We start from the raw sequence: 27116 nt of genomic DNA on the forward strand, positions 1-27116 counted from the left end.
CTCATATTCTAATTAATCTTATTATCTACATTTCAAAGGGCAGTATTATGTATTTTCCAGCCACATAGTGCCATTTCATAGCATAATCATAATAACCTGTTACCTTCAAATGTCATAAAAATGTGATATATATATATATCAAATATGACTTAAAAGAAAAATGACTTCGTAATGTAACGCTTTGAAATTGGGTCTCTGTCTCTTTAAAAACTCTTGGTCTTTCTGAAAGTCCACCTTCAGGAAGTCGTCAGAATACGGCTCCTCTACTAACCCTTTGACAACGTTTTTACCAGCGTTGCACTGAGAAGTAACTTGTATAATGAGTTTATTAGATGCTCAGTTCCATCAGGTGTTTGCTAATTGCTGCTGGCTGGTCTGAAGGAGCTGAATTGGGGGTTCTTGGGGAGGAGCTGCTCTGTGAGGTGGAACCTCTGAAGCTTGTAAAATGCAGCTCCAAGGAGGATCTTTGACCTCGAAGGCGGGGCTAGGCCCACCCAGGCATTTTGCACAGCTGAATGGTTACCATGGAGATTAAATGATTTCTCAAACATGCATGAAAAAATCAAGAAAACACTCAAGATATGTTTTTGATGATGGAATAACATTGTAACATGATGTAAAGCTCAAAAAAAGTTGATTTTACTTAATACTGCCCCTTTAAACGACAAAGAGAAAAACAGAAGCTGCTTATTCACAGCCCGGTACATCAGAGCCACACAGGCTGAGCTTTCTATTTACAGTGACTGTAAGTTTGTCAGGATGAATTCAAGGTAACGTTTGCACTTGATCTTGATCTTAAATCACGGCATTAAAAAAACATTGTTTTTTTGTTGTTGTTATTACTACCAAGGCTATTAATATCGTTGTAACCTAGGTAACATCCCATTTATGAGGAACGCTTAGTCTGTTCAAGGTTGCCTCAAAATGACTCAATCCGAATATATCGCAGCAGGTAAATAGCAAAAACGTCTGTCTCCTTGGTGGAGATGAGGTCCAGCTGAAGTAAGATAAAGAGGTATTATTAATAGGCCACCAGTGTTTGCGTCATGTCTTGACAAACCCCTCTTCTGAAAATAGAGAGGTGGGGATGAGCCTGGTGCCCGCGACCACTGTGTATGTGTTCAGAGGCAGCTATAAAAGTCTTATTGTGTCCTCCGTCCCTCCACTTGTTCATCTTATCCTCCATCTCCAGGCATTCTGTCTTCTCCCGTCTCCCTCTGTCCATCCATTCATCCATTCTTCCATCCATCCATCACCTGTCCTCTTGTATTCTTTTCCTCTGCAGCTAGCCATCTATTCATTCAGGTAAGACTCGCCATATATTAAATGCAGTAACACAACTGTTTGAAGGCCAAAAAATGAAAAAGAAAGTCAGAAATCAGTAAAGTACCGAGCCGGGATGAAGGCCGTCGAAAACAAGGCATGAAACAATAATGATCAACAAAAGCAATGTGAGATACTGCAGCTGATTCAGGTGCTACAAAGTCTGTTAGCACGGCTTATTTAACAACTGTAAGGCAGCACAGCTTAATCGAACCTTACAAGTGATACAAGTGGAGCAACGCATTGATTACTAGTCTTGAATGAGACACAAATGGAGTCAGGTATCCACAATGGCGGCATCACGCCATTCTTCTGTGGAAAAGGACAAATAAGTCTTTTTTAAATCAGCTACTTTAAAATCTTTGTTGAGACTGGATTTGTAAAATTGTCCCGTCAACATCTCATACACGCTGTTATGTCGGTTTGATCTTTTCCTGAAAACAAGAACCACCTGTTGCTATGGTGATGTCAGGTGGACGTTTTTCTCCAGTGGGTTTTACTTTGGTTCAAAGGTCACCAGTGGAAGGTGTTTCCTCGCAGAGCCATCACACTTGGATCTCGGCTTCCGGCTATTTTATCACAGCAATTGTCTCATTTTGTTAAACTTAAAAACAACCTGAAAGCCGAAAACAAAAGGAGAAAGAACAATTTCTTTAGTGGTCCCCAGACGTGGACACTCTCTTCTTTTGATAAACTGTAGTTTCTGTTGGAACTCATTTAAAATACATCCTAATAAATATGCTTTGTCAATACTTTGTAATTTTTGCATCTCAAAAGGAGCTGACGTATATCTTCTTTAAGACAAAGGCTGTAGGTTAGCAGTGAGCTGCTTTCTATTTCTTGCCTAATATTGGATTTCAGCTGCTTGAAGGTTCAGGGTCTTCACTGCTAAATGCTTTAGATGGCTGGCAGGACCGAACACCAGGCAGGCCAATTGAACCATTTAAGTATGAAGTAATGATTTTGCTATGCAAGTATAATGTGGACTGGAATTCCTTTAAATGCTTTAGGTCAGCTGGTGTTTTCCTCTTTAGCCCAGAGAGAACAAAATTCTGTTTTCTTCCTAAGAGTAATCAGCAGAAATTGTGTATCTTATTCAGGTCTGTTTTGTTTATTCTAATACACTGTCATGTCGTTTTTTTGTTGTTGTTGTTTTAACCATTGTAGACAGAACAAGTACATTTCTGAAAATAAGAACTCTGAAACTTTAAGATTATTTTTTCTGGAAAATTTCTGAGATTAATTTAAAAATTTTAGTTTTTCTTCTCTTTTTTGTAGTTTTGTGTATTTTGTGTGTGGAACACAAATGGTTTTAGCAATGCCAAATAGTGTATATTTTGATCTTAACGTTTGATTTCAGAAGTTTGTTCATGTTACATGAACAAATGTTGCATGAACACTTGAACAAATTTACATCTTAAAGATCAATTTAAAGATGTAAATTGATCTTCATTCACCCATAAGTGAAAAAGAAATGTAAAAGTGGTCAGTGTTTTCAGACGCTCAATACAACCAGTTTAGCTTGTAAACCTGAAGAGTTGTTCTTTTAGATTTCCTCCATTGACTCAACATAAACATTTCATGTTAACGCTCCAGAATGTAAAAAATAAACAAAATTCCTAAGAAACATGATTACGTTTTTATTTCAGCCAGTTTCCCTGCGGACAATTTCAAACATAAGAATTAAACGTGTTGTTTTTAATAATTTTTTTCCACAGTTTTCTAACTTTTTTGAGTTGCTGACCACAGAACGTGTCCAGCCCAGCTTGGTATTTTTTCCAGTGTGTTTACCTTCACACACCCTGACAGCACATGAAGATCCAGCGCAACCTCACACTGTTTTGGTAAAAGTTCCCTCCAGGTGAAATTAGCTGAAGTTTTTGGTCTGAACTGTCTGGCCTACAATGACGTTCTATTTACAAGACATTTGCAAATAATAATTATTACAATTTTCTTTTTAAAAAGCATTACATTTCTAGATGTGTCCGAATGCACAAATGGATCCCCACTAATTGGCTTTTGGTGCCAAAAGTCAGAAACATGATAGGTGTCAAGAAAGTTGAGAACAAGAAAACAGGAGGGAGAGAAAGAGGAAGGCTGTGCTTATTCTGTCACTCTGTCATTTGGTCAGGAAGGGGAGACAGTTTGTTGGACTCCAGATAGTCCAGCTTGCAGAGGGACTGTTGACATGTCCCCAACAGAGACACTTGTGTGTGTCAGGCCTAAATATGTTTCCCAAGACTCCATAGTGAGTGAGAAAGCACAGAGACGCGTGTTTCTGGTCTCTGAGGACGTAAAGACTCAGTTGTTTGAGACAGACCAGATAAATTCATCAACATTACCCCGATCAAGAAGCAAGAACTCCCTCTAATGGCTTGTGACACCTATTGGCAGCTGAAGGTTACTGCAGCGGAATGGAAAAACTTGTCTTTTTATTTTTATTTTCAAAACATGTGGAAAGGACAGCGTTCTAACCAACATGTCTCATTTTTGTTGTGAAGAGCTGGAGTGTTCCTTTCTTTCTGTGTCACTTATGCTAAAAACATGCAGTTTAGGAAAGTTTTCAAAAATTCAGCCTGAATTATACCCTAAACGTCCTCTCCTCTCCTCTCTCCAGCCGGCAGAATGGTAATGACAGATCTTTTAAAACCTGAAGAGATCAAGAAAGCCCTTGATGCCTTTTCAGGTTTGTTACCGTTTTATTCTCTCCAGATAAAAGTGTTGATCAGAATACTGTTTTAACCCTCCCACGATCTTAAGAAATGGGGTCGTTTGGACCCTACAAGCTTTTCATCCTGTGGTGCGGTCTGGCGGGCGTCGCACTGAGCCCGCATGCGCTTTTACAAGTATTTTTGTGTGTGGTTTTGGGAACTGATGGTCTGACGATCAACCCCGCTTTCCTGCTGTCCGACAGTGACATCTGCCACGCTTTTCCTGAGCGTCGCTCTAAGATCGCGAGAGGGTTGAAAAGCCTCTTCCAAAGGATGCAGCCAATCCAGACACTCTAAAAACTCAATGTGTCTTTTCCTTCAACTTTCCTAGCGGAAACCTTTGACCCAAAGAAGTTCTTTGAGATGGTGGGAATGAAGGCCATGTCAGCTGAAAACGTCAAAAAGGTCTTCCAGGTTCTGGATGTGGACGGTAGCGGATTCATAGAGGAAGAGGAGCTCAAGTGAGATCCAAACACGAAGGCTGTTTTGAAATGAGACGCACACAAGATATTAACATGTATTACGCACTTTGTGTGCGATTGTTGTTTGGAATAACGTCTTTTTGCCTCAGGTTTGTGCTGAAGGGATTTTCAAAGGACGGCAGGGACCTGACGGATGCTGAGACGAAAGCGTTCATCACAGCCGCAGACAAAGATGGAGATGGAAAAATTGGCATTGATGGTGAGAAGAGAAAGACGTCACACATTTTATTACTGGGAAAGGAATAGAGTGATACAACAAAGTGGGGTTCTTCAAAGCACAAGAGATTTTTTTCTTAGATTTGAAGTGGCTAATGGATTCAGATTTGTAATTCAGATGCAATGAATTATAATGTTCTAAGCTTTAAGGCAGCTTCTTAAATCATTCTTGATGAAATGTTTAGAAATCCGACATTATGACAACAAACGGCTTCAAAGGAAGCCACAAAATGGTTTTTACATTAAAAGAGAATGTAATTAAACATAGCACTATATGAAAAAAACCCAATAAAAATACAACAAGGACCAGTTTCAAGCTGTGATCACATTGTTTCATATTTTGGCATGTATGTTGGTCCAACTAAAACTGTGTTTTAGGTTCATAAAGTATATTTTGTAAAATATAAAATCCTATCATACACGTAAAGCTTAATGGTTGTTCCACCATGTTGGGCTAAATGCTCACTACTCAGTGTGCAGCTTGTTCGGGCCTCCATGCGGTCAAATGGTTCTTAGATGAATCAAACTGAAAACATTGGAGTGACTGCCATGTCAGTCGCTCCAAACATTCAGCATGCTCAGGCAAGTCGTCAGCGCAGACAGAGCATCTGCATAGTGCAGCATGAGATTAGATAATGTTACTGCAGGTCATTAGTAAGACATTAAGGATGAGAATTTAGTAGCAGTGATGGCTATCCGCGATATATATATATATATATATATATAGGAAGTCTACATACATGCTAAACGTTTTGATTGTTTTGACATCTCTGCAGAAGCCCAGTGATCCAGTTACAGAGGCTACTGTGTGAAACACAAAGTTTATGCTGGAGTCTTGTTTATTTAAAGACACTCATGTTTGCACATTAGTGAAGTGCTAAACACAAAACTGCATGACAGGAGTATGAAAATCAAAAGCAATTCATTGTTAATCAAATTGTTTCAAAATTGTTTATGTCAAGAACCTTTCACTGAATTCCTTTTCTCCCACTACAAAGTATTTTTCTATGATTCTTTGGTTTTCCCTTATTTGGCACTTCAGTTTAAAAAGGGCTATGAAGCATTTAGATTGATTAAAATTAAAGCTGCAAAGCTGTGTGGTGGTTTTAAATACAGTTGAACAAAACATGGACTGGCATGATGTTCTTACAATATGATATCATTGAGTAAATGCCACAGTTCCACTTAATGGAGATATTAAGGCAGATATGTGAGATGAATTGCACAAGTTGATCCAACTGCTTTTATTCAACAAAGAAAATCAACAAATATCCATGCTACTGTTAAATTATAACCTGTTATGCTTAGGAAACAGCAATAACGTAATAAAAACGATTGGTAAATGGTGTCTAGCTTCCGCCTCATTGCTATTTTATAAAACATTTCCACATCTGAATCTGTTTTTTCTTGTAAGCAATGGAAAAATGCTCCCGCCATCTTTCAGCTCCATACAGTCTAAAAACTCTTTTAGAAAACCCCACTTATAACATTCAGGTGCGATTTCAGTGTCCTGCTGCTACGCATAGGAATCATTTATTCATGATCTGCAGTGTGTTGTGTTGGTGCACTAGGGCAGCGGTGCAGGTGACCCATTTCTTGTCTTTCTCTGCATTTTCAGAGTTTGAGGCCTTGGTGCATGAGTAAAAGGGGGGATATCTGAAATTCCCCCCCCTGTTCTTCTTCCTCCGTCTCTTCGTTCCCTAATTTGTAAACCCCCTCCTCCACACCTTATCTGCCTCCCTCCGGACCCCTCTTACGGAGTCGGGCCAGGCCCGTTCTCTTCGAAACGCTAACAGTGACGGGCTTCCTGGGAGTCACACCGAAGAGAATCACACCACGCATCAGTGTCTCCTTCATCACTTTTTTTAACATATATATATATATATATATATATATATATATATATATTTTTTTTTTTTTTGGTCTAACTAAACATGCTGTACAGATTTAGGAATCATTACTTACGACAAATGAGGATAGTTTGTGGTATGAAAATGGGTGGTGATAGTGTTGTAGGTGGTGTAGATGTTCAAGACATCCTTTAAGCTCAACTTTTTGTGCATTCTGTCTTCTTCGCTGGTTTTATTTCTGGCTGTTTGTGCATCAGATCACTTTCTTCCCACTGCTCTTCCTCCTCCACCCTCCCTGACCTTCCTCTTCTCTCCTCTGTCCCTTCCTCCACCTCCTCCTCCTCACTTCCAAACTCTGATCAGAAGATGTGGTTAAAAAAAAAAGAAAAAAGAATCGTATGTAAGGAGAACTGTGAAGAAAGAAGACACCAGAATGAAATGATAATAAAAAAACATTTGAGATACTGTGTCTTCACTTGTTGGTGCTCATAAAAGGTAACTGTCAAAAAAAAAAAAAAAGGCAAGCAGCTAAAAACTTTTGAAGACGGGGAATTCAGTTTATTTTGTTTTGGTTGTACGTGATTTAACAAACTAATACAAATTTTAGATGCAGTATGTTGACTGACTGTGAGGCAGAAGGAATAAAAAAACAGCAAGCAATATTCTCCCATTTAATGAGAAAAAAACTGTACTTTTAGACAACAGTAAGTCTAAATGTTCCCCTTACATCTGTACTACAGGAGACAAAAACAAAACAACATAAACTCTTAATTACTACACAGAGACCTGCCAGAGCAGCTTCTCTGGATTGTGGTTTAAATAATTCAGATAACGCGGCATCGCTTTGCATTTTCCACACCGTGCAAAGCATTTCTCTGTCCATCAGAGTTCAGGGCTTTCACATCGCTGCCTTCATGACCCGACGTCAGAGTTTGAGAAACAGACCTCCGCTCGCGCTAGTGACAGCCGGTCAGTGGATCCGAGGAGCGGATCTGTCGTTGGTCGTCGTTGGACGAAGCTTCACGGTGGCGAACGGGTTTGTGCCCCTGAAACGAGAGCGTGATGGAAAATGTTACACAACACCGCACGCGCTCAGCTGGCTCCTGCTGGCGCTCGGCGAGGTATTCAAACACGTCCACACGATCCAGGTAAGGAAATCTACACCACGACGATCCGAACACGAGGTAGCAGGCGGACTCTGATTCAGGAGGCCGCGCCATTCGACCTGCTGCAACCCAAAGTCTGAAATGATCCGTCAGGATTAGGGCTGAGAACGCACTGTAAACACAAACTTTCTTTTGCATAATGACTTGAGCTATCGATGCCAATATTTTCGTTGTTTTGCGAAAGGTGGAGACCAACTGTATACTACTCAAAACGAGTATTTGCTTTAATTAGTAATTCTGTTAAAACATGAGAACTGAACACTGATCAACATGAGTAACAACTACTGATGGTTGAGTTAATTACTTGTAACCTCTAGTTTTTAAACCTTAAGTTCGTAATGGTTTAGTTTGGACACAAGAATTTATGGAAACAGAGTTAGATTGTTTTGGTTTTGGATTTTTTTTTACAAACAAGACATCCCAGTGCAATCACTCGCTGTGTGCTGCTTTAGTGATGATTACTAATTTGGGCTTACAGTAGCTGGAAATACCACAAAATCAAAGTGTTTTACAGAACATACTATTAGTGTCAATAGTACTCAGCAAATGAACTTTGTACATCTAGTAACTCTAATTCTAAGTGCTGTAAACAACGATTTTGCCTAAGTACAGAGCTAATTAAACGGCTAGTAAAGTGCCTTGCAAACAGTGGCACAAAAAGTGAGTCTGTAGTATATGACACACATGGGTGCTGAGCTAAAGCGGGCGCAATAGCAATTAATGGATAATTACTTCTACTCTTCATTTTCTGTGTTTGTATGTGTAAATGATGTGATCAATAACAGAGGCACAGCACTGGTTGGCAACCATCAGCTCATTCACCTCTGTAACTATCGCTCCCCCACATAACGCCGGTTCACATTCGTTATGTTTTAATCATGTTGTCATTTGACGACGGAACGAAAGACGGGGAGGCAGAAAAAAAAGATAGAGAGAGCAGAAAACAAAAGAGGGAGAAAGATAATGATGTCAAAGGGATGAAAAATTTGTTTTCAAAGTGGTTGAGAGACAGTAGGTAAGTTATATTCGTGTATGAAGTGGAGGGTTGTAAATATTCAGATTATGTTAAGTTACTACTAAAATCACAGGTCACTGCTGCAACTGTGAAGAGAAATAAAGGAACTAGTTTGTTTGGAATAAGAAACTCCACTTGCAGTTTGCCACAAGTTTGTTGGGGACACAAAAAAGCTTTTACTCTGACCAGAGGAGGGAATATTGAACTACATTCATATTTTCACTACTTTTGTTTCCAACATGACAAATTAACCCAGAAAAAACCCCCAATACCAAATGTTTTCTGGTACAGATTTTGCTTTCAGATATAAATTTACCTTGGAAACAAAGGGTTATCAGGCTGCCCATGTGGAGACAATGTCTAGTAAAAAAAAACAAACAAAAAAACAGAGTAAGAATAGAACAGTTCATTTGTAGAAAACAGACAATGTAACTAAAACCACAGTACCTGAACATCAGCTGCCACGTCCCCCTTCCTGTCTTGGACGGGGGAGACGGATCGAACGTCCACAGAGCTTCTTCTGAGGTTCAAACTCTGCTGCGGAGGCGGAGGTGGAGGTTTCGTCTCCATCGCCGGTTCTGTCCGCCTGTCAGGCGCCGGGGAAACCGGCCGGACGTCCATCGACGCCCTGCGGCTGGGTGTCGCTGGGGGCGGGATGTCGTTGTAACCCTTGACCTCTGGCTGTTCGGTGTGAGCGTCGGTGTCCAGAAGATTGTTCATGCTGTGGCTCCTGAGAGAAACGCTGCTGCAGTAAAGGAAGCATGTGTGGAAAAAGAAATATTATATATAGTTGAACTTTTTCCTTGGAGAGAAGGAATATGAGAAAGGTGAGAATGGAAGGAAATTACATTTTTATTTATTTCGAACAAGTAAAATGTCAGAGTAAATATAAAATTATTAGGAAAACAAAAAAGTATGCAATAACAATAATCAAACATAAAACAACAAACTTTTTATATCAAGGAGTAGGACGAAGGCAAAGCTCATTAAATCGTACGCACAATTGTCTTATCTAATCATGTCCCACATTATACATATTTACACATATAACTGAATAAAGATGAGGAGAATGAGAAAGTATTTGACAGTGGAGTAAAAAAAAATGCATAAAGATGAGGATTGTTGAGAGACGGGAGTTCCCACCTGGTTGATAACGTGTTGGAGAAATCTTCAGCTGGAGCCACATAAGCAGCAGGAAACCAGCCCTGACTGATGAGACACCAAACAAAACAGATCAAGCAAAAGGGGAGCGAAATGTACAGAACCTTGCAAGAGTATTCAAACCCATTGGACTTTTTCTTCTTTTTTTCAAAAGTTTTTTTTATAATCTTCAAAGTTCTAATCCAAGACTTTCAGACTTTTTAAAAACAAATTCTTTTTTTTTTACTGTTATACATTTTATGTAGCTTTTGTTGTTTTTGTTTTACTTTTTTCTTATTTTATTTGTTATAAATTTAATGCAGTTTATTCCTTTATTTTAATTTTTTTACTTTTTTTTCAGTTTTTTTTTTACAGTCCTAAATCTGACGCATGTCGGGCACATTTCCACTCAGCTCCCTTATTTGCATAATCATGCTCTGCTGTAATTACAGCTCCACGTGTTTTGGGATATTTATATACTAGTTTTGTGCTTCTTAAACAGGGTTAATATGCATACATGTGAATCAGTGACGTGCAGTTAGGGGAGGCAGATGAGGCAGAGCCTCACCTGTCATCATGGAAAAATAATATATAATAATAAAATAATTTCTAAAGATATTTTCACCCTGTGGTTTGTACTATAAAGTACCTATTTTTCATTTAATTTAACCAAATCTGATGTTATTTTTCTTCAAAATTGCTGAATTTTCCCATTTTCCCATTCAAATGCTGGTGAGGCAGCAGTGAGCTGAGCCTCAACCTCTAGCTAACTGCACTAGCTGCCATTCTATGAGCGCATGCTCCTCCTGTCTGTACGTCGCCAATAAAATGGTTAAAAACATTTAATGTATGAACTGATTTTCCATAATTTAGCTTATGTATTTAATGTACTGTGTTTTTATTGTCACCAACTGTGTGTGTAACGTGTTTTGTGTGCTAAGGAGCGATCAGAAACTGCAGAGAACAGATTCCAGGTGAGGCAGGCAGTTCTCGTGCCTCACCGCTGGGGGCGCTCATGAACCCAGACATTGTGACTCCACAACTGCAGAGTAAGAGACAGTAACAGCGATCTAGCCATACAGAAGCTGCGCTGATACAGAGAGCGAGAAAGACGTGGCTTTAAGTTGTACTTTAACGGTTTCTCCCTGTGCTGTTAAGCACAGCACGAAATTAATAATATCTACATGTCAAAGTTTGACATAACGGAATTATTCTGCAGCGGCGCCACGGCTAAACATCACATGTTAAAGAATAGTCTTTTTGCCCTCCAGGATTGTACGCATGCACGAAATTTCCTTAAGTAAACAATAACATGTAGGGGGTCTAGATTTGTAAATCCGATTATAATTAAGTCGGTACCTCACCAGCTATGAACCTCACCGCGCATCACTGATGTGAATACTATCAAGGCCCTGTTAAGATATTTAATTAAGCTATTGTGGAAAATGAATTGTGTGCATAACAATGGTAAGTCAGGATATATTCAATAGAAATTATGCCTCTACATTGTGCATTGAGGTTTGAAGAAACATTGTTTTACTGTCAAACACAAGAATGAGTCCAAAGGTGAACAGCCACCTTGTCTCTATATCCTTGTACAAAACAGTTTAATTCAATGAACATGAGGATGAACTATAATCAGTCTGTCACTTCTGGATGCGTCTGTTGGCACACGGATCAATAATGACTCAGCTCACCGCAGGCTGCTGTCTGCGCGTCCGTACAGCCAGCCGTTTCGGGGCTCCTGGACCAGCACGATGACAGTTTCTCCTCTGTTAAAAGGCAAAAGCTTCGGGTTGGATGAGGAGGGGTGAGACACCAGGGCTCTCATGGGCCTTCCTCCTCCCAAACCCAGAGACTCCCCCACTGAACTGGAGCGAGAGCGACTGGGAAGGGGAGACGGTGCTGGAGAAAGTGAACACATGGATGAAATCATAAAGTTAGAAAACAAAAAGCCTTGAAGGATTTTTGCTACTTTTCTGGGTTGAAATGTCATCCATTAATAATGCACATTAAGATGCAACAGTAGCAGTTCGTATTTCCCTCTGTTACCTCTAGATGGCACTCTACCCAGTGCCAACTGCTCCCGCCTGGCCCAGGACATATCCTCATCCCGGGCCACTGTCTGCAGCAGAGAGCTGACCGAGCCTCGCAGCTTTGCACATAAAACAAAAAGATTATAAATGAGACGAACTCTGTGTCCATGCAGGGGGTTTATAGGTAATCAGGAAAAAATCAGATTGTGTTTTAGAGATAAGTTCATAGAAGTTAAATGATGTAGTGCGGGTGCAGGATTTAGTTAGGGAACATGTACCAAGCAAAAAATAAAAAAAATAAATCTAGGCTAACTTTGAAAAACTGCTTTACTTTTTTCAACCCTCTCTTTTCAGGGCCTTTAGATTCAGTTAAAAGCCTTTTATGTAAATTACATGAGCTGAATTTGATCCATGATGTTAGGGGAAGTGACCTTTGGAGATTGTGTTCACTTTAATACTGAACTATTTTACAAAGTGATGATATAATTTAGTCCATACCATGGTCTCTTCATCTGCGAGAGTACCTGCTGAATTCCCTGAAATACTTTCACAGTAAGAAACATTTGTTAACAAAATCAAAGGCAGCTGTGACATTTATTTGATTATCAAGAATTTTTAATTCCAGTCCTTCATGTTTCCACTTCTATAAATGTGAAACATCCATCCGTCAATAGATGGATATATCACGTCCAGCCGACATGTTTGTCAGCAGCTCTGCTTAGAAAAAAACATTAATGCCATTCCTGCTGCTAGCTTAATGTTACGGTTAAGTTGCCGTGGTTACATATGTACACAGTGAAAAATGTATTTTTAAACAAGTGAAATGTCCAATGAATGCAAATAATGATACATGATTTATTGTTCAATGAGTTAATAGGCTTAATAATCCTGCTAAACATGCTACTAACCTATTATCTAACGAGCAACTTTGCTAAGTATTAAGATAGCAATTGTTTTATCTATCTATCTTAGGAGACATATTTATCAAAGCAGTAATAACTGTGGTCAATAAAAAAATAACTGACATTAAAAAACAATAACAGTGTTAGCACCTGCGCCTCTTGATCTACTTGAGTTGGAGTGCGTGATCTGGACCCCTTGGTCTCGTTCACTTTCTCTTTCCATCCATCTGCCTTTTGCTGGAGGGATCCGCCGGTCTGAAAGCAGACGGGGGAATCGAGCGCCTCATTAAATCACAAAAATAATCAGGGTGAAACAAGATTAGCGAGTAAGCATCAGTAAATTTGAAATTTGCACATTGAGAGTTGGGTTTTATTAGATAAGCAAGCAATTAATATGATATTACACGGCTGGAACAGAAAAAAAAGAAAAATCAATGTGTTGGCTGGATTAAGAAATTGCAGGAAGGCAGGATGAAAGCAGCAGTACTGAGGCTGCAGCAAAATCTATCTCAAACACGCCTGACTGGCAAAATAGGCATCAGGATCAATAAATTAAAAAACGTACACATTACCAACTGGGTTTCTGTCTCAATAAAACATTTTCTGTCATGCCATTGAATGAACACAGAAAGGGTAAAATAGATACGGTGCCAGAAGCCTCATGGGCCCTGATGAACCCAAATAGAACATAATGCCAAAGCAGCAGTTCTTCTTAGACTCAAAGAGAAAGGCTGTAAGCTGACGAACACAAGTTCAGCCGGGAATTCTTTGGATTCATTTTTCAGGCTGAGCACATATCTGCAAACCCCATAAAGGAAGCGAGTGCCCCCCGATCATTCCCACAGAGGTGAGAAGTCTGCTTGGTATGGCGATATTTTGCTCATGTTTTATCAAAGACTTTTCACCGCTCCATGACCTGACTAATAAAGACACACCATGGCACAGGGGCTCATGCAAGAGAACTGCAGGCGTAGAAGGACAGTTTGACCAGCGAGAAGATCATGTCGTATTTTGATCCAGGCAAATAACCACACCAATCCCCAGTTGGCCTAGGATTCATCCTTTATTAACTCGGAAAGAATGGTGAGAGAAACAGTAGGCATGCCCATTCGTAGAGAGATGAAACTCACATGGTCAGAGCAGGCTTCTACGGCCCACTCCCGACTGGCCAGTGTCTACCAGAGATCATAGAGGAGTAAACCCATTGTCCCGTAGTGAAGGTTGTCAGATCTGCTTCAGCTAATACCGATATCCATGTCCTGAACAAGATATTCTCAATGCTTGGGATTCTCAGAGTCCTCAACACATACAACGCACCTCCTTTCAGCAGTGGTCTCTAAATTCCTAACACACATGAGCTGCAAACACAGAAACACAGCGCCTTTATGGCCTCAATCAACTTCAACAGCCGAGCCTTTTATGCGTACTCTGGGAAAAGCAGTTTGTGTATCAGTCAAAGTATCCATGCTGAACACATTTCTCCACGGGTATCGCTCTGCTCCACACAGGACTACAGAGGGATCACCAGCAGATAATATGAGATACACACAAAGACACTGACCCTGTCCCATGCCTGGGGGAACAATAGTGACCACACAATCAGACCAGATAGCAAAGGCAAAAATTAGACTCTATGCAGACATGAACCATCGCCCCAAGTCCAGTACACTGTACTGCACTGACAGCCTCAGCACAGCAAGTCACTACAGCAGAGCCACAACCACCACAACTCACATCACTACCTCCACCGTCACACCCGGTAACAACTGACATTCAATCCCAAGGAACTCCTCCTTTTTCCAGAGGATCAACGCCAATGGTCAACGCTCAATGTCTTGTCTTAGTCTGGTCTTAGTCTTGCAGGTGATTTAAGTGACGCTTTTCATTATAAAACTTAACTAGAAATTGGTTCAGGTTTAATCCAAAAGCAAAGGATACAGTGATGGAAAAGAAAGGGGAGAGGAGAAAAAAGAAAGGAACACAGGTGGGGCAAAATGTTAAAAGGAAGAGAGGGAGACAGGACTAGAGAAGAGGAAGAAGGATAAAGAGAATACATGAAAGCACCCTAGGACTCTGCTTCTATCTACACCAGCAGAAAGAGAGAAAGAAAACAGTGAACCAAGAAACCACAGCAACAAACAACATATACATTTATAACAACAACGTCACTGAAAAGTAGCATACTAACTAATACAGCATGTATTTAGTGGAAACTGCAGCCCAAGATAAAGAGTATCTCTAAACATCTAAATGCTTGTGTGTATCAGATTTCACCACATGAATGTTAAATAGTGGGTGTGAGGAAATACACACCTGGAATAAAATGATTTGCTTTATCAGGTCAAGCTTATTTGTACAGCACATTTCAGAAACAAGGCCGTTCAAAGTGCTTTACAAGATAAATTGTGTTTTTCAAAGTCCTCAGTGTCTCAAATATGCGTGAAATGTGGGGTGTAAAGTCGAGGTCTTAAATTCTGAAGCATGGTTATGTTTGCAGCAATATAAATGACACATAAATCTAAACAAATGAAAACAATAAACTATGAATAAAAACACCTGAAATGTATTTACTGCACACTTGAAATAAACCCGCAGCATACTGAGCGGGACTTGAAAGAGCATATATACCTTGTTTATGAGAAACAGCAGGGACTGAGTGAGGCCACAGTGCTTCTCTGCCAGAAAGCGATACCTTCGTTCCTCCTCCTTCAGGATCTCCTGGTGGCTCTGCCTCAGGTAAACCATGTATTCACTGTTCTCCTAAAAAAAAAAAAAAAAGACTTGAAGAAAAATATTTTGACACAAAAAGTGGCACAGAGGTTTCGCTTCGGCACCGTCTCTGTGCATCATAGACGTACCAGAGAGTCTCTGAAGGTTCCTCTTCTAAGCTGTTTTTCCAGAGCTTCGGCCTGGTTTCTCACCTCCATCTCATAGACTCTGCGGCTGCCCTGCAGCAAGTTGAACAGTTAAACTCTCCTGAATCTGCCTGATGGCGGTCAATGAGTGATGTTCATACTCGTGTTGATTAGCTGCTCTTGGCTGTCATTAATCCTAGTGAGGCAGCATGTCGCAAGTTTTCCAAATGCAATCAACATTTCTGTAAAAACCTTTCCCTCATTAAGAGGCTGGCAGAATGCAGTGAATGACAAACCAACAGCGGAGAGCTAGTTCTGCCATTTTTTAACGTGTTTTTGTAACTTGATCATAAACAAAAGTTTGATGGTGGTTCTGATACTTTTTTTGGGTTAGTTCAACTCCAGGGATTTGTGCTAGATATAACATTTATCACACAGAGGAATCTGGTGGTCCCTTACACACCGTCTAGATAAACTTGGTCTTGTCCAAACTATTCATTTAATGTAAATTTAAACACCAACTCTTTCAAAAACATTTCTAATGACAGTTCCTCATTTTAAAATGTTGTCCCGTCCAGTACGGCCTAGCGGATTCACCTCCATGTACTCCTCGTCCAGTTTGACATTCTTCTCCATGGCTTGCAGCACCTCTATCTGGAACCACTGAAACTAAAGCAGGAAGAAAAGCGGCTCTTCTCAATCTACGTCAGCCATGCTTACAAAGGTTTGTAAACCTTCAGGCATTTATTTTCCAGTATTTTCAAAAATGTGTTGAATTACCTAATTCTGCAGACACTTTCAAGATGTTTTTTTTATATTATTTTGATGGGAAATGTACTCACCAACCCTTCCATCTCTGCAGTGAGCCTTCGCTGTGTTTCTGATATCTGGACCAGGACGTCGCCTGTTTAAAAGAATAACAGAAAATATCCTAAATATGTGTGTGAAAGATTGATTATTTTATTGCTATGGCCCTTCTTAAGGTCTGCTTAGATTTGTAAGACTTTTTTTATTCAAGTTAGAAAAAATATAAATGTTGAATTCATATTTCCAACAGAACATCCATTGACACGTCATTTTGTGTGAATTATTATCAGCAAAAACGTTTCTTCATGGGAATCTCAATACTCTAACTGTGCCCTATTGATGTATTTATATGCTTTGCACTTATTTTGTCACTCAATATCAAATGTCTTTTTTTTTCTCTTAAAAATCTAAAAAGTTGCTGGATTTGTAGTCAGCAACATTTACTGTGACACCTATAAATATAACAACAAATCACTTTCTTCTAGTTGATAGACAGATTTCACCTTCGTGTCATTAAATCTCAATAAAATCTATATAACGTGGTTCACTTAGTGATAAAGTTCCTGCAATAAATGGACTTCTAAATAATATCCTAATTTACTGAATGGGCATGTAGGTTTGACAAATAAAAAAATCTGATCTGTATATGTAATTTGTTTTTTTATAATACTAGATGCAGGACAACAAATTAGAAATGATGACTGTGTGATTGAAGGACACTTGCTTTACTCTAAACTGCTTTTTGGTGACACTCTGACCAACCCAATCTGACTGAGCCTGACAAATCTAGCAAACAGGAAGGCACAAAAACGTTAGTATCCACATGTGCAAAATGTTCAAGAATACAAACCTCAAAAACTTGAAGCTATAATTGAAATAAATAAATAAATAAATAAATAAATAAATAAATAAATAAATAAATAAATAAATAAATAAATAAATTTGGTGGTTCTACAAATTATTTATTCAAGGAAGCTGAGTACAAATACACCTTTGTAATGTTGGATACACAGGAGTAATTTTTGTTCGTTAGTTAAGATAAAACAAACTGAAGGTTGTGGTTTTCATTTTGTCTGTATGTAAAGACTCAATATATGATGTCGACACAATCCCAAGTTCCCAAAGCATTTATAGTCAAGGAATCTCTGCTTTTATAGATTGTGCTTAAGTAACTAAACTGAGTGTAACTGAACAACTGTCTTTATCTATAATTCAAAGGACGCCATAGGGTGTGTGGTGACTGTGGTCCTCTAACTGACCTTAGAAAGCCGAACAACATTTGTCATGCTGCGCTAACCTTTAAGCAATCAATACAAACAAAGCAGCAAAAAAACAACTGTCACTAATAAAACTACTGTAAAGGTGCACGGTGTCGTTACCAGAGTGTTTCTTCAGGGGGATAAATGTGATGCATTACGTTAAAATACATCAATTCATTCATTACAAATTAAAACAGACAACCGTCTCACCAAGAGAATGAGAGGAAAGCGTGTGCAGTGCCTGGTCCCCCATCTTAGCCAGAGCGCTGAAGTAGGCCTCACTGCAACCGGCCAAGGCTGCAAAAAAAACACACAGTGAAGCAAACATTTCACACATGAAACATTACAGAGAGACGTATTGGCTCTTCCGTAACTTCACACATTCTTTTTTTAATTGGGTCACCTGGCAGCCCTGCTCTTACTCATTATTAAAATACACCCTGAAGTGCTGACACCTGATCCGTGCTCCTGGTCTAGGAATAGACTCGTGCCAGAGGGTTTTGTATTACAACACTCCGCCGCGGCTGAAGGCCTGTTCTTGTTTCAAGAGGAGGAAGAGAGGTCCATTAACAATGCATGCCGCTCTCCCAGTTACCTGTGTTTCACTTACGATCCAGATTAAAGGAAGGCCACGAAATTAAATCTAAACTAGCATGTTTGAATAATTCTGGTGCAGAATTAGGTTAAAACCCTGCATCAAGCACAAGTTAACATTTTAAAAAAATTTTTTTTTAATGCAGATTAGATCTAATCTATAGAGAATTCATTTGTTGAATTTGTCTGAGGCTCTTTTGGTTTCATTTGATCCCAACTTTCTTCCATTTTGTACCCCAAAACAAACTCATTCTTATCCATAGACTTAAGCGCTACATATATTGTTTCTTGAGTTTCTTTGAAGTATTAGGAGAAATCTTTAAAATAAAATGCTAAAATTTTGCGCATAATTTGATTTTATTCTTTAATATTTCTAAATTAATTCAAATTAAGCCTGTTTTACGTTCATTGTAGCTCAGATCTTTATTCTGATCAGCTAATTTCAATGAAACATGAGAGGATGGGCCCTGATATGAAAAAATAAATAAATAAAATAATAACTATCAGCAGCCTTCTGCTTTTGGATAATATTAGAAACAAAGGCCAGCCAGGTTCCACAATTTTCTCCCTGTTTAGTTCTCTAACTTATATGTGACTAGTTTGTGTAAAATGCGATTAACTCTGTATTTTATCATGAATTTCTACTATTATTTTAAAAAATGTTTTGCTTTCACAAAACTGGAAATTTAGAGTAAAGCGTCACCAAAACATAGACACATATTTATTTCCATGCCAGCACTGATCAACTCGTTGACCTTGAAAAGCTTTAACATAGCTGTTTCCAAGAGCAACAAGCGTCTGAAGACCAGGGTTGAAATGCTCCATCAGGTTCTAGAACAAAGAAATATAGTTATGAACCAGAAAGTCAAAACAATACTTAGCCGTTATTTCACAAGGGGGAAAATAAAATCATAAACTTACCAAATAGACACTCAAAGTTGATTTGTGCAATTGATCACTGCTGACTCCCGACATAGTGACCGATTCTTTAGGTATGGAAGAACAGAAAAACACCAAAAATACTGTCAGCTGTAAAAAGTCTGCACTCCCATTCAAGTATCTAAAAAAAAAGTATCTGAAAGCCCTTTCTAGATGTCTACAGAGAAAGTCACTGGAGTTCCACCTCTTTCCTCTGCTGGCTAAAAGCTGGCAGCACTTTTTTCTGTCCCTTCTTTAGTCATTCAGCGGTGAGCTTCTTAACTGGCCTGTCATCGCCTGTTTTCATGGAAAGAGAGAGCGAGCATGTGTGGAGAAGAGAAAAGGGAGGAGGTGGCACCCATTTGACTGGATAAAATATTAAACTGAGACCTGAGAGGAGAGGAGAGCGCTCTATGACATATGAATCCACTCACCTGAGGGACGACCTGCAGTGGAGCGGAACCAGCCGCCGACACGACGAGGAGGCAGAAGACGAGTCACTCAAACAGTTCCTTGCTAAGATTTGTCCTCAATTGTAACCTGAAATTAGCTTGAATTCACCAAAAACAGATCAGTGGTTTGTAAAATTTAAGAAAATTTTATTTAAGCAACTTATGTTTTCTGTCTTCACTACTGTATGATTATGAAAAACATAATCATTCAATGACATACAAGCAGAAATTAAATTGCAAAATTGTGCTAAAGATTTTGACAGTGATTAAGCAGTATCGTCATGACAACGCCTTTAATTTCTCTTCACAATATCAACCGATATCCTTGAAATTCGTCTTCTTGGGGTTCATAAAAAGCAGAAAAAAAGTTCTTCCAGACGGGCAAATTTGTTGCTCACAAGTGATTTTAAAAATATGATTAGTCAGCAAATCTTGCACCATAGCAGTCCTTTGTAATAATTAAAATGACAATCAAATCAGACTTAGGTGAAAAAAGAAACATCAGATGTGATGTTGCCGTGGATACTGTTGTAATGGTAACATTCTTGCAATCATTTCAGACAAAGTGGAACTTTTAAAAATGCTCACCATGTGCTATAAAAATAACATCTTTCATAATGTCTTTATTTTCTCCTGTTTATATATTTGGTGTTTTATGTAAATAACACAACCTAGAGAGCAAAAAGAACAATTTGACATTCCCTTTTAATGTGTTTCAATTACTTAACACATATCAGAAGATTTTCTTCAGGCATTAAGAAAATATCATAATCCTAAATAAATCTAATGGTAATAAATACTGACAAAATACATCAGGCAGGCAAACATCAAAATATTTAGTTGTTTTTTTTTTCTGAAGGATGCTATGAGGACAGCACACAAATTAACATAATAAAACCTAAATGAAATTTACTGAAAACGTACAAGTCCTGGAAGGAATATCAGCCCCAGTTTAAATAGTCATTATTTTAAAACATAAATCTCATCTTAGTGACGCAAAATGTACGAGACAAAGATTCGTAAGAACAAAACCCATTAACTTGTTGAGAAAGCTATATTTTTAATACTGAACCACAATATAGTAATAAAAAAACAATCGGTGGACAGAAGAAGCAGACAGCAGAGTGCTATCCACAATATGAAAGTTTGATGAGTTGGCACATTGGCGCTGGAGGTCCAGACTTGTCAGATTGCACATTGCACTTGTCAGAGTTTCCAAACAATAACAGAGGCGCCGCTGACAGAGTGATCAAATCTCAGGGGTGTTGTGTGACTTCAGTATGTGGCAGTATTTTGCAACCTACAAACCAGACTATTACTTCCAGTTCTACCGTATTATAGTGGCTTTATGGCAAAAGGTGTGGCAAATACTGATCATTAAAGCACCTCATGGTCAACACTGTGTTCTGTCCATGGATTATGTATAAATGTTACTGCAACTGTGGGAATTGCAAAATCTAATCCTGACATTATGTTTGGAAATTATATGGGTTGTGTCCTTATAATCTTTTCATTCTCTTATTTCACATCTGCGAGGTCGTTGTAGATGACATCTTCGGCCCCCGGGTCGTCTTTATGTTGCTCTTGGCAACGACTTACAGTCTCCAGCACGGTTTTCAAACGTCGACTCAGAGCGGCGAGGTGAGGCTCGGACAGCAGCGGGGCCACCTTGTGAAGCGGGTCCTGTGACAGCGACGCCCTCATGACGTCACTAATGTGGTACTGAGGCAGAGACAGGAGACGGAGGCGCAGCCAAGTGGAGCGGCGGATTCTGAGGACGGCACAACAAAAGGGACAAATGAGAGGAGAGATACTAACCAGATAGTTAATGTTCTACAGTTTTTACGCCCTTTCAATTTTATTGTGTAACAAAGACTTTAATGAGCTTAGATGTGATTGGATGCATAATTGTAGAGTTGCAGGAAAATACATGGCTTTTAAGACTGATCAGATATTTAAAAAATCTGAAAAGTGTGGCATGCTCTCTCTGCAACTAGCATTTTTACACATCTAGAGACTGACATTGTTGCCTATTCTTCTTCCATAAAATAAACAGCCTAGGCTCAAGTAGGTGAGATGGAGATGTGTAAACGACACTTTCCGAGTCTTGCCACAAATTTTTAATTGGATTTTGACAAGAACATTTTATTCAAAGGGCTGTATTATGTATTTTGCAAGCACATAGAGCCATTTAGTAGCACAATCAAGTAACTATGTTACCATGAATTGTTATGAAAATGCTGTATATATATCAAATTAATCTGACGTTGCAATTTAACGCCCCAAAATTGGGCTTCTTTCTCTTTAAGAAGCTCCTGCTCTTTCCGACACTCTGCCTCCTGGAAGTCGTCACCACAGATGTCCTCCATAAAGCTTTTTACAATGTTTTTAGGAGCCCTGCACTGAAAAGTAGCTCCTATGGAGCTCAGCAGTTGTGCAGTCCCACCAGGTGTTTGCTAATTGCTGCTGCCACTAGTCTGATGGAGCTGAGTGGGGGAGTGAGGCGGAAGCTCGGCTTGGAGATTGCTGGAAAAAGTTGAGTTTACATAATAAACCCCCACCCCCATTTGGACAAACTTGGTATACTTGTTATACCTGCAGCACTGTCGTAGTGGGGCTAGAATGGAAGGTTCATCTTTTGAGTGACGCCCAAATCTGAATCCACAAGAAAATAAAAGTAGCAAATGTGAATAAAAATGTTTCTGGCAAAAAAAAAAAAAAACTGCATTAAAAACCTGTAAAATACTCACGCTCTCCCATTGTCGAGATGCAGCAGGAAAGTATTGTTGCCAAACTTCTCGAAGGTTTCATAATGATGTCTGTCCAGGTTACCTAGAAAAGAAAAAAGATGGGTTCCATCTTTCTCATTTTACAAAATTCATATACATTGTTTTTCATATAATGTTCTCCTGTTTAAGAAAAAAACAGCTAATTGGTGATTATTTTAATTATCTACTTATTTACTCATGCACCTTTCAATCATTTGCTGTTGAGAAATTAAAGAAAACTTGACAAAACAACAAGAAACTCCCAGTTTTAACCAAAAATTTTTTTATTAAACCCTCCTTTTAAAACGTTACAAAGTTGAAGGAAAATACATAGCCATAGATTTTGACACTTCACATTAAGCTAAAAGGACGAATCCCATCACGTTAAAGCAGATAGGCGACCTCACTCTGGGACATAAGTCACAGCGGCTCAGAAGAGTCAGAGTGTGCTCACTAATCTCACCCTTCTCAAGCTACACAAAGCAGGATTGAGCTTGGAACAAAGAGGAACTTTAGTGATTATGTTAACATCACTCAGTTCCCAGGTCCCGCTCTCTCCCTCCTCGCTCACATAGATGGGACAGTAGTAGACTGGCAAATGCGAGGCAGTCGGCATGGCTTGAAGATTGCCTACATCTGTTAAAAATGAACTTTTACAAGACAAGGTATCTATTGCAGTTCTTCTGCTCCTGACTTGAGCCTTGACACTGAGAAACGGCATCGCGCACGGCAGAGGGGAGACGGCTTCCTGCAGGCCTCCCGTCTCTGGGTCCCACGATGCCCCTATCAGCTGCAAGCCAGACAGACGCACGGCGTCCGCACGAAGCAAGACGGGGAACGTGCCCTCAGGCAGAACCTGGGGAGGCAAAAACAACAAACGTTACGGCGATGAGTCACCTGGGTGTAAATCCATTGTATTTATTGAAGCAGGAGTTCAGAATTTTTGAAGTGAGGTTCTGTTGAGAGGTCAGAGTTTCTAGTGACAGTTTTAACAAATATGGAAAACACTTTTTTTAATAGAAATTACACACTGCAGCTTTAATGTGACATATAACCTGTGACACCTAACTGTATCTTTTACAGTTAAAAACTTAGGAAATGTTTTTTTAAATAAGTAATGAATAAAGTGTGGACATCATCCTACGTTGAAGTGTTCAGAATTAACAACCCGAACATGTGTCAATACTTTAAAGACAAGAAACTCACTTTAAAAATCCTGCACTACATCTGAAACCTTTATCTGCAACCTGAAAATGTAGTATTATATCGCTGACGTATTTGTAATTTTCCAGAGCAGCCTGTCGCATCAACGCCAGCAGAAAGCCTCTGGGCTTTCTAAAAGCTGCCAGTCGATAAGCATCTGGTGGATGTGAGGCGCCGTCGTAGCCAAGGTAAGCACTGAGCAGCTTTGCCCTCCCCTCCAACCGAGACAAGTCGGTGAACTTCAACAGGGAGGCAGAGAACGCAGTGTACTGGTGAGACTGCTGGAGCTGTAAGAGGTGCACGGACACCAAATTAATGAGATCATCCCATTCGGCCTGGAGGAAGTCACGGACGGGATTTCGGAAAGCGGTGGCCTCTTCTTTAATTCTGCTGTCTTTCTTGCATGTGAGGTAATTCTTCAGATCTTGGAGTCTCTTTTCTGCTATGTCTGTTGGCAGGTTGGCAGTCAGATCCTGAGTAGGGCTGAGGCTCCTCCCTGTCCCCAACGGTGATTGGGAGTCCTGAAGGAATACGTTTAGATTGTGGCTATTGATTTTGTCAACTTCGGGGGCCACATCGGCACTGAAGCCGAGCATCACCAGGTTGCTGATGGCTAAATCCAGAAAACGTCGATCCAAAACATGAAGCAGGCTTGGTAGATCTAAGAAAGGAAGACAATAACATTGTGTTAATGCTGAGCATATTTCCAGAAGTACAATAGTTTTGACATGTTTACTTCTTGTCTAAGTTATTTAAGAAGACTCTTCTAACATTTGAGTTGTGCTTATTTATAATACTTTATACAGAGAGGGCTTTGCAAAAGCAATACAGACGCTTGAAATTGTTTTGTCACTTTACAGCCACAAACCTTCATGTCTTTAGGGAGATTTTATGTGACAAAGTAGTAAATGCAACACATTATGTGTGGCAGAAAACTAACATTAAACAATTACAATGAATCCACCACTACCATAGCGAAACACGGCAGAGGCAGTATCATGGAGTAGGGCTGCTCTTAAATGCCAGAAATCCAGTTAGTGTTCACAGAATTGGGTAGTAACTAGTTACATTTCCTTCAGTAAAGTTTTGGAAAGAATCTTAGGACTATTTTTACAATGCTGCACTGCTTACTTTTACTTGAGTAATTGCATGATGAAGTATCGATACTCTTAACTTTGTAGCAAGACAAAATGTGCACAATTTCAAAAGACTGAAAATACTTTTGCTCAACGGCGAAAGAATATTCAATCTTTAAAGTCTATTAACGGCATCTCAATAAGGTTGCATAGTTACCATAATGGGAGCAGCCCTTGATCATTTCTGAAAGGATGCACGGTCCGTTGCCTGAAAGGGACGGCTCTATAGTGAAGCAACATTTGGCGATACTCTCCACCAGCTCTGAATCTGCAGAGTCTATTATGTGGCCGCCGTGAACAACAGCAGCTGCAAATACAATCAACACGTGGTTAAAGCGGGTTCTGAACTAGAAAGACAGCTGTATTCTTCCACGCCTTACCTGCTATGTAGCGTAAAACATTCCATTTGTCATGGCACCGACGGGTGAAGTAAATATATGCATCTAATAAAGCAATGAGGTCATCTTGACACCTTTATGAAAGGTATTAAAAAATTTTTCATAAATTTGAAATTTGCTTACAAAAAAGAAAGAAAAAAAAAGCACATTTAGAACATTTGCCATTTTCATTACGATGTTACTTACCAGTGATACATTCTTCCAAAGCTAAAATATTTATAGGTCTGCCTCTGCATTAGAACTGAGTGAAAGATGGCACAGCGGAGAAGCACCTTCATGTTGTCATCTGCGTCATGTGACCACGACTGATGCTGACTGACTGAGAAAACCTGCCTGTAGGAAACACTCAGCTCCTCTTTCAGATTCGAGGGGGAGTCAAAGCACAGCGGTAGGGCCCCCACTCTCACTGTGACTGTGAACAAAACAAAATGTGAATAAAACTGTACTCCTTGTGACAACAAAGCTGTGTTTTAAATAAAACAGTAAGAAATGGTGATCGCTAGTCAACAACAGCTTTTACGGAGTTGGAGTGCATAATGTGATGATACAATAAAAAAATATCTGTGGCCAAGTGCCATGGATGGTTATAGAGAAGAATTGCTTTGAATGGCAGCTACTGTAATATATTCATAAATAAACAGACCATCATTAAACATATATGAACTATACCTGGTAGAAATTTGGATGCATCTTCTCGATTTACAAACCACAACCGAAAGCACGGATGAACCACGGGAGTGTCCTCTGGAAGTCAGATAGAAAAACAGATGGATTAACAGAGGAATTGGCCACAATATCAATTAAATATGTTCTGAATTTACAACAGAACAGAAATAAATGGAAATAGGCTAAGATGGCAGATATTCACACAATGGAAGAAATAACCTTCACAGTCAATTTTAAGATTAAATAATTTTTCAAACATTTTTTCAATAAATTGAAAAAATGTATCAAACAATACAGTTGAAAGCATATATTTACAAATACCGAATAAAAACACACATACACGTTTTCCTCACTGTCTGAAGTTAAATCAGACCAAATTTATTGGTTTAAATTACCTAAGTTATTTCTGTTTGCTAAATGTCGTAAAACATACCGAGAAAATTTATTTAGTTTTTTGCCATCAATAATTTAGAAGGTTTGTGTGAAATGAACAATAATAAAACATTAAGGACGACACTTGATTCTAGTTTCCACTTTATTACCAAGATTCATGGACTCAATCTACTGTACGGTTGATCTATAGTTCCACATAATGCGACACCAGTTTTGGTTCATATCTCTGGCTTTTGTATCATTTATATTCTTACAAACAAAAAAGAGAAGAAAAAGAATGTCATGCGCTAATTAATGAAGGCTTTTTTTTTTTACTGAAGTCATTCCTACAAGTCTGTATTTATTTCATTGCCATAAGAAATGGAAATGTCACTATCTGAAAACAAAAAGTGAAAAAAGAAAGAAAGGGAGAGCGATTATTGTAATCAGTGGGGGATAAAATGGACTACTGCTGAAACGGCTGAACGACTTTACCTCTGAGGGAAGGGATCAGCTGTCTGAGGCGCACCACCACCTCGCTGTCCCACTTGTCCAACAGGTGACAGTTGTTGAAGACCAGCCAGTGGCCCTCACTGCTGGCTTTGTCCAACATTAAAAGGATCTCTTCTTTATCACACAGTCCCCCAAACGCAATTACTCTCACCTGGGAGAAAACAGATGTGAAAGAAATTAATGAAAGAAATTAGAACTTTTTAATGAAGCACTCACAGTGCCTCGCAAAAGTATTCACACAGCCCTTCAACTTTTTTCACATTTTTGTCACGTTAAGCCATACATTTTGATCCAACATATTGGGATTTGAAATGATACGCCAACACAGAGCAAC

The 27116-nt window shown here is 39.2% G+C and overlaps 4 protein-coding genes across 10 annotated transcripts in view; 1 reads left to right on the forward strand and 3 right to left on the reverse strand.

Moving 5' to 3' along the window:
• Nucleotides 1-7046, forward strand: part of pvalb7 (parvalbumin 7) — a 34905-nt gene extending 27859 nt beyond the window's left edge. Inside the window, exons 1-5 of one of the 2 annotated variants that reach the window (XM_008430007.3) lie at nt 1139-1305; nt 3941-4009; nt 4366-4495; nt 4606-4715; nt 6351-7046. In XM_008430007.3, the coding sequence (XP_008428229.1) occupies nt 3949-4009; nt 4366-4495; nt 4606-4715; nt 6351-6376 (327 nt within the window). In that variant the 5' untranslated portion in view covers nt 1139-1305; nt 3941-3948 and the 3' untranslated portion in view covers nt 6377-7046. Of the gene's footprint in view, nt 1-1138; nt 1306-3940; nt 4010-4365; nt 4496-4605; nt 4716-6350 lie in introns of those variants that run through there. The other variant, XM_008429927.3, reaches the window with a different exon arrangement.
• Nucleotides 7047-7118: 72 nt separating this feature from the next.
• On the reverse strand, nt 7119-21234 carry baiap2l2b (BAR/IMD domain containing adaptor protein 2 like 2b). Of its 3 annotated transcripts, none has more exons than XM_008429158.3 (15): nt 19709-21233; nt 19278-19342; nt 19112-19187; nt 17973-18059; nt 16539-16600; nt 16294-16365; nt 15700-15789; nt 15470-15601; nt 12992-13096; nt 11956-12058; nt 11601-11808; nt 9907-9972; nt 9211-9508; nt 9080-9123; nt 7119-7628 (listed from the first exon to the last, which is right to left on the reverse strand). In XM_008429158.3, exons 2-15 carry the CDS (start codon nt 19329-19331, stop codon nt 7553-7555), a joined length of 1473 nt encoding a protein of 490 aa, XP_008427380.2. In that variant the 5' UTR covers nt 19332-19342; nt 19709-21233; the 3' UTR covers nt 7119-7552. The 3 variants fall into 3 exon arrangements, with proteins under 3 accessions (XP_008427380.2, XP_008427311.2, XP_008427457.2); XM_008429089.3 differs by having other exon boundaries at nt 19480-21233; XM_008429235.3 differs by having other exon boundaries at nt 9211-9505; nt 19278-21234.
• The window catches only part of LOC103476899 (extracellular serine/threonine protein kinase FAM20C), a 47574-nt gene continuing 40867 nt past the window's right edge, over nt 20410-27116 (reverse strand). Inside the window, exons 8-10 of the mRNA XM_081601431.1 lie at nt 22477-22558; nt 22322-22381; nt 20410-21497 (exon numbers count right to left, since the gene is read on the reverse strand). Coding sequence (XP_081457557.1) covers nt 21245-21497; nt 22322-22381; nt 22477-22558 — 395 coding nt within the window. The 3' untranslated portion in view covers nt 20410-21244. The remainder of the gene's footprint in view (nt 21498-22321; nt 22382-22476; nt 22559-27116) is intronic.
• dnhd1 (dynein heavy chain domain 1) overlaps nt 22755-27116 on the reverse strand; it is a 35371-nt gene continuing 31009 nt past the window's right edge. For all 4 annotated transcript variants that reach the window (XM_008429452.3, XM_081601292.1, XM_017306503.2 and 1 more), the window contains 7 exons: nt 26765-26933; nt 25901-25975; nt 25418-25643; nt 25214-25305; nt 24991-25140; nt 23742-24358; nt 22755-23350 (listed from right to left, as the gene is read on the reverse strand). In XM_008429452.3, the coding sequence (XP_008427674.2) occupies nt 22934-23350; nt 23742-24358; nt 24991-25140; nt 25214-25305; nt 25418-25643; nt 25901-25975; nt 26765-26933 (1746 nt within the window). In that variant the 3' untranslated portion in view covers nt 22755-22933. The remainder of the gene's footprint in view (nt 23351-23741; nt 24359-24990; nt 25141-25213; nt 25306-25417; nt 25644-25900; nt 25976-26764; nt 26934-27116) is intronic.

This window comes from Poecilia reticulata, chromosome 1 (assembly GCF_904066995.2).
Source record: "Poecilia reticulata chromosome 1, P_reticulata-male-v2, whole genome shotgun sequence".
Taxonomy (NCBI): domain Eukaryota; kingdom Metazoa; phylum Chordata; class Actinopteri; order Cyprinodontiformes; family Poeciliidae; genus Poecilia; species Poecilia reticulata.

What these genes read in the sequence shown, in the direction of transcription:
- baiap2l2b (XM_008429158.3), bottom strand. Translation starts at nt 19,331, where the DNA reads ATGTCGGGAGTCAGCAGTGATCAATTGCACAAATCAACTTTGAGTGTC. An exon ending in GAACCTTCAGAGACTCTCTG is followed by an intron (nt 15,602 to 15,699) that starts GTACGTCTATGA and finishes TTTTTTTTTTAG; the next exon opens with GAGAACAGTGAATACATGGT. An exon ending in AAGTAGATCAAGAGGCGCAG is followed by an intron (nt 12,059 to 12,991) that starts GTGCTAACACTG and finishes TTATGTGCAAAG; the next exon opens with CTGCGAGGCTCGGTCAGCTC.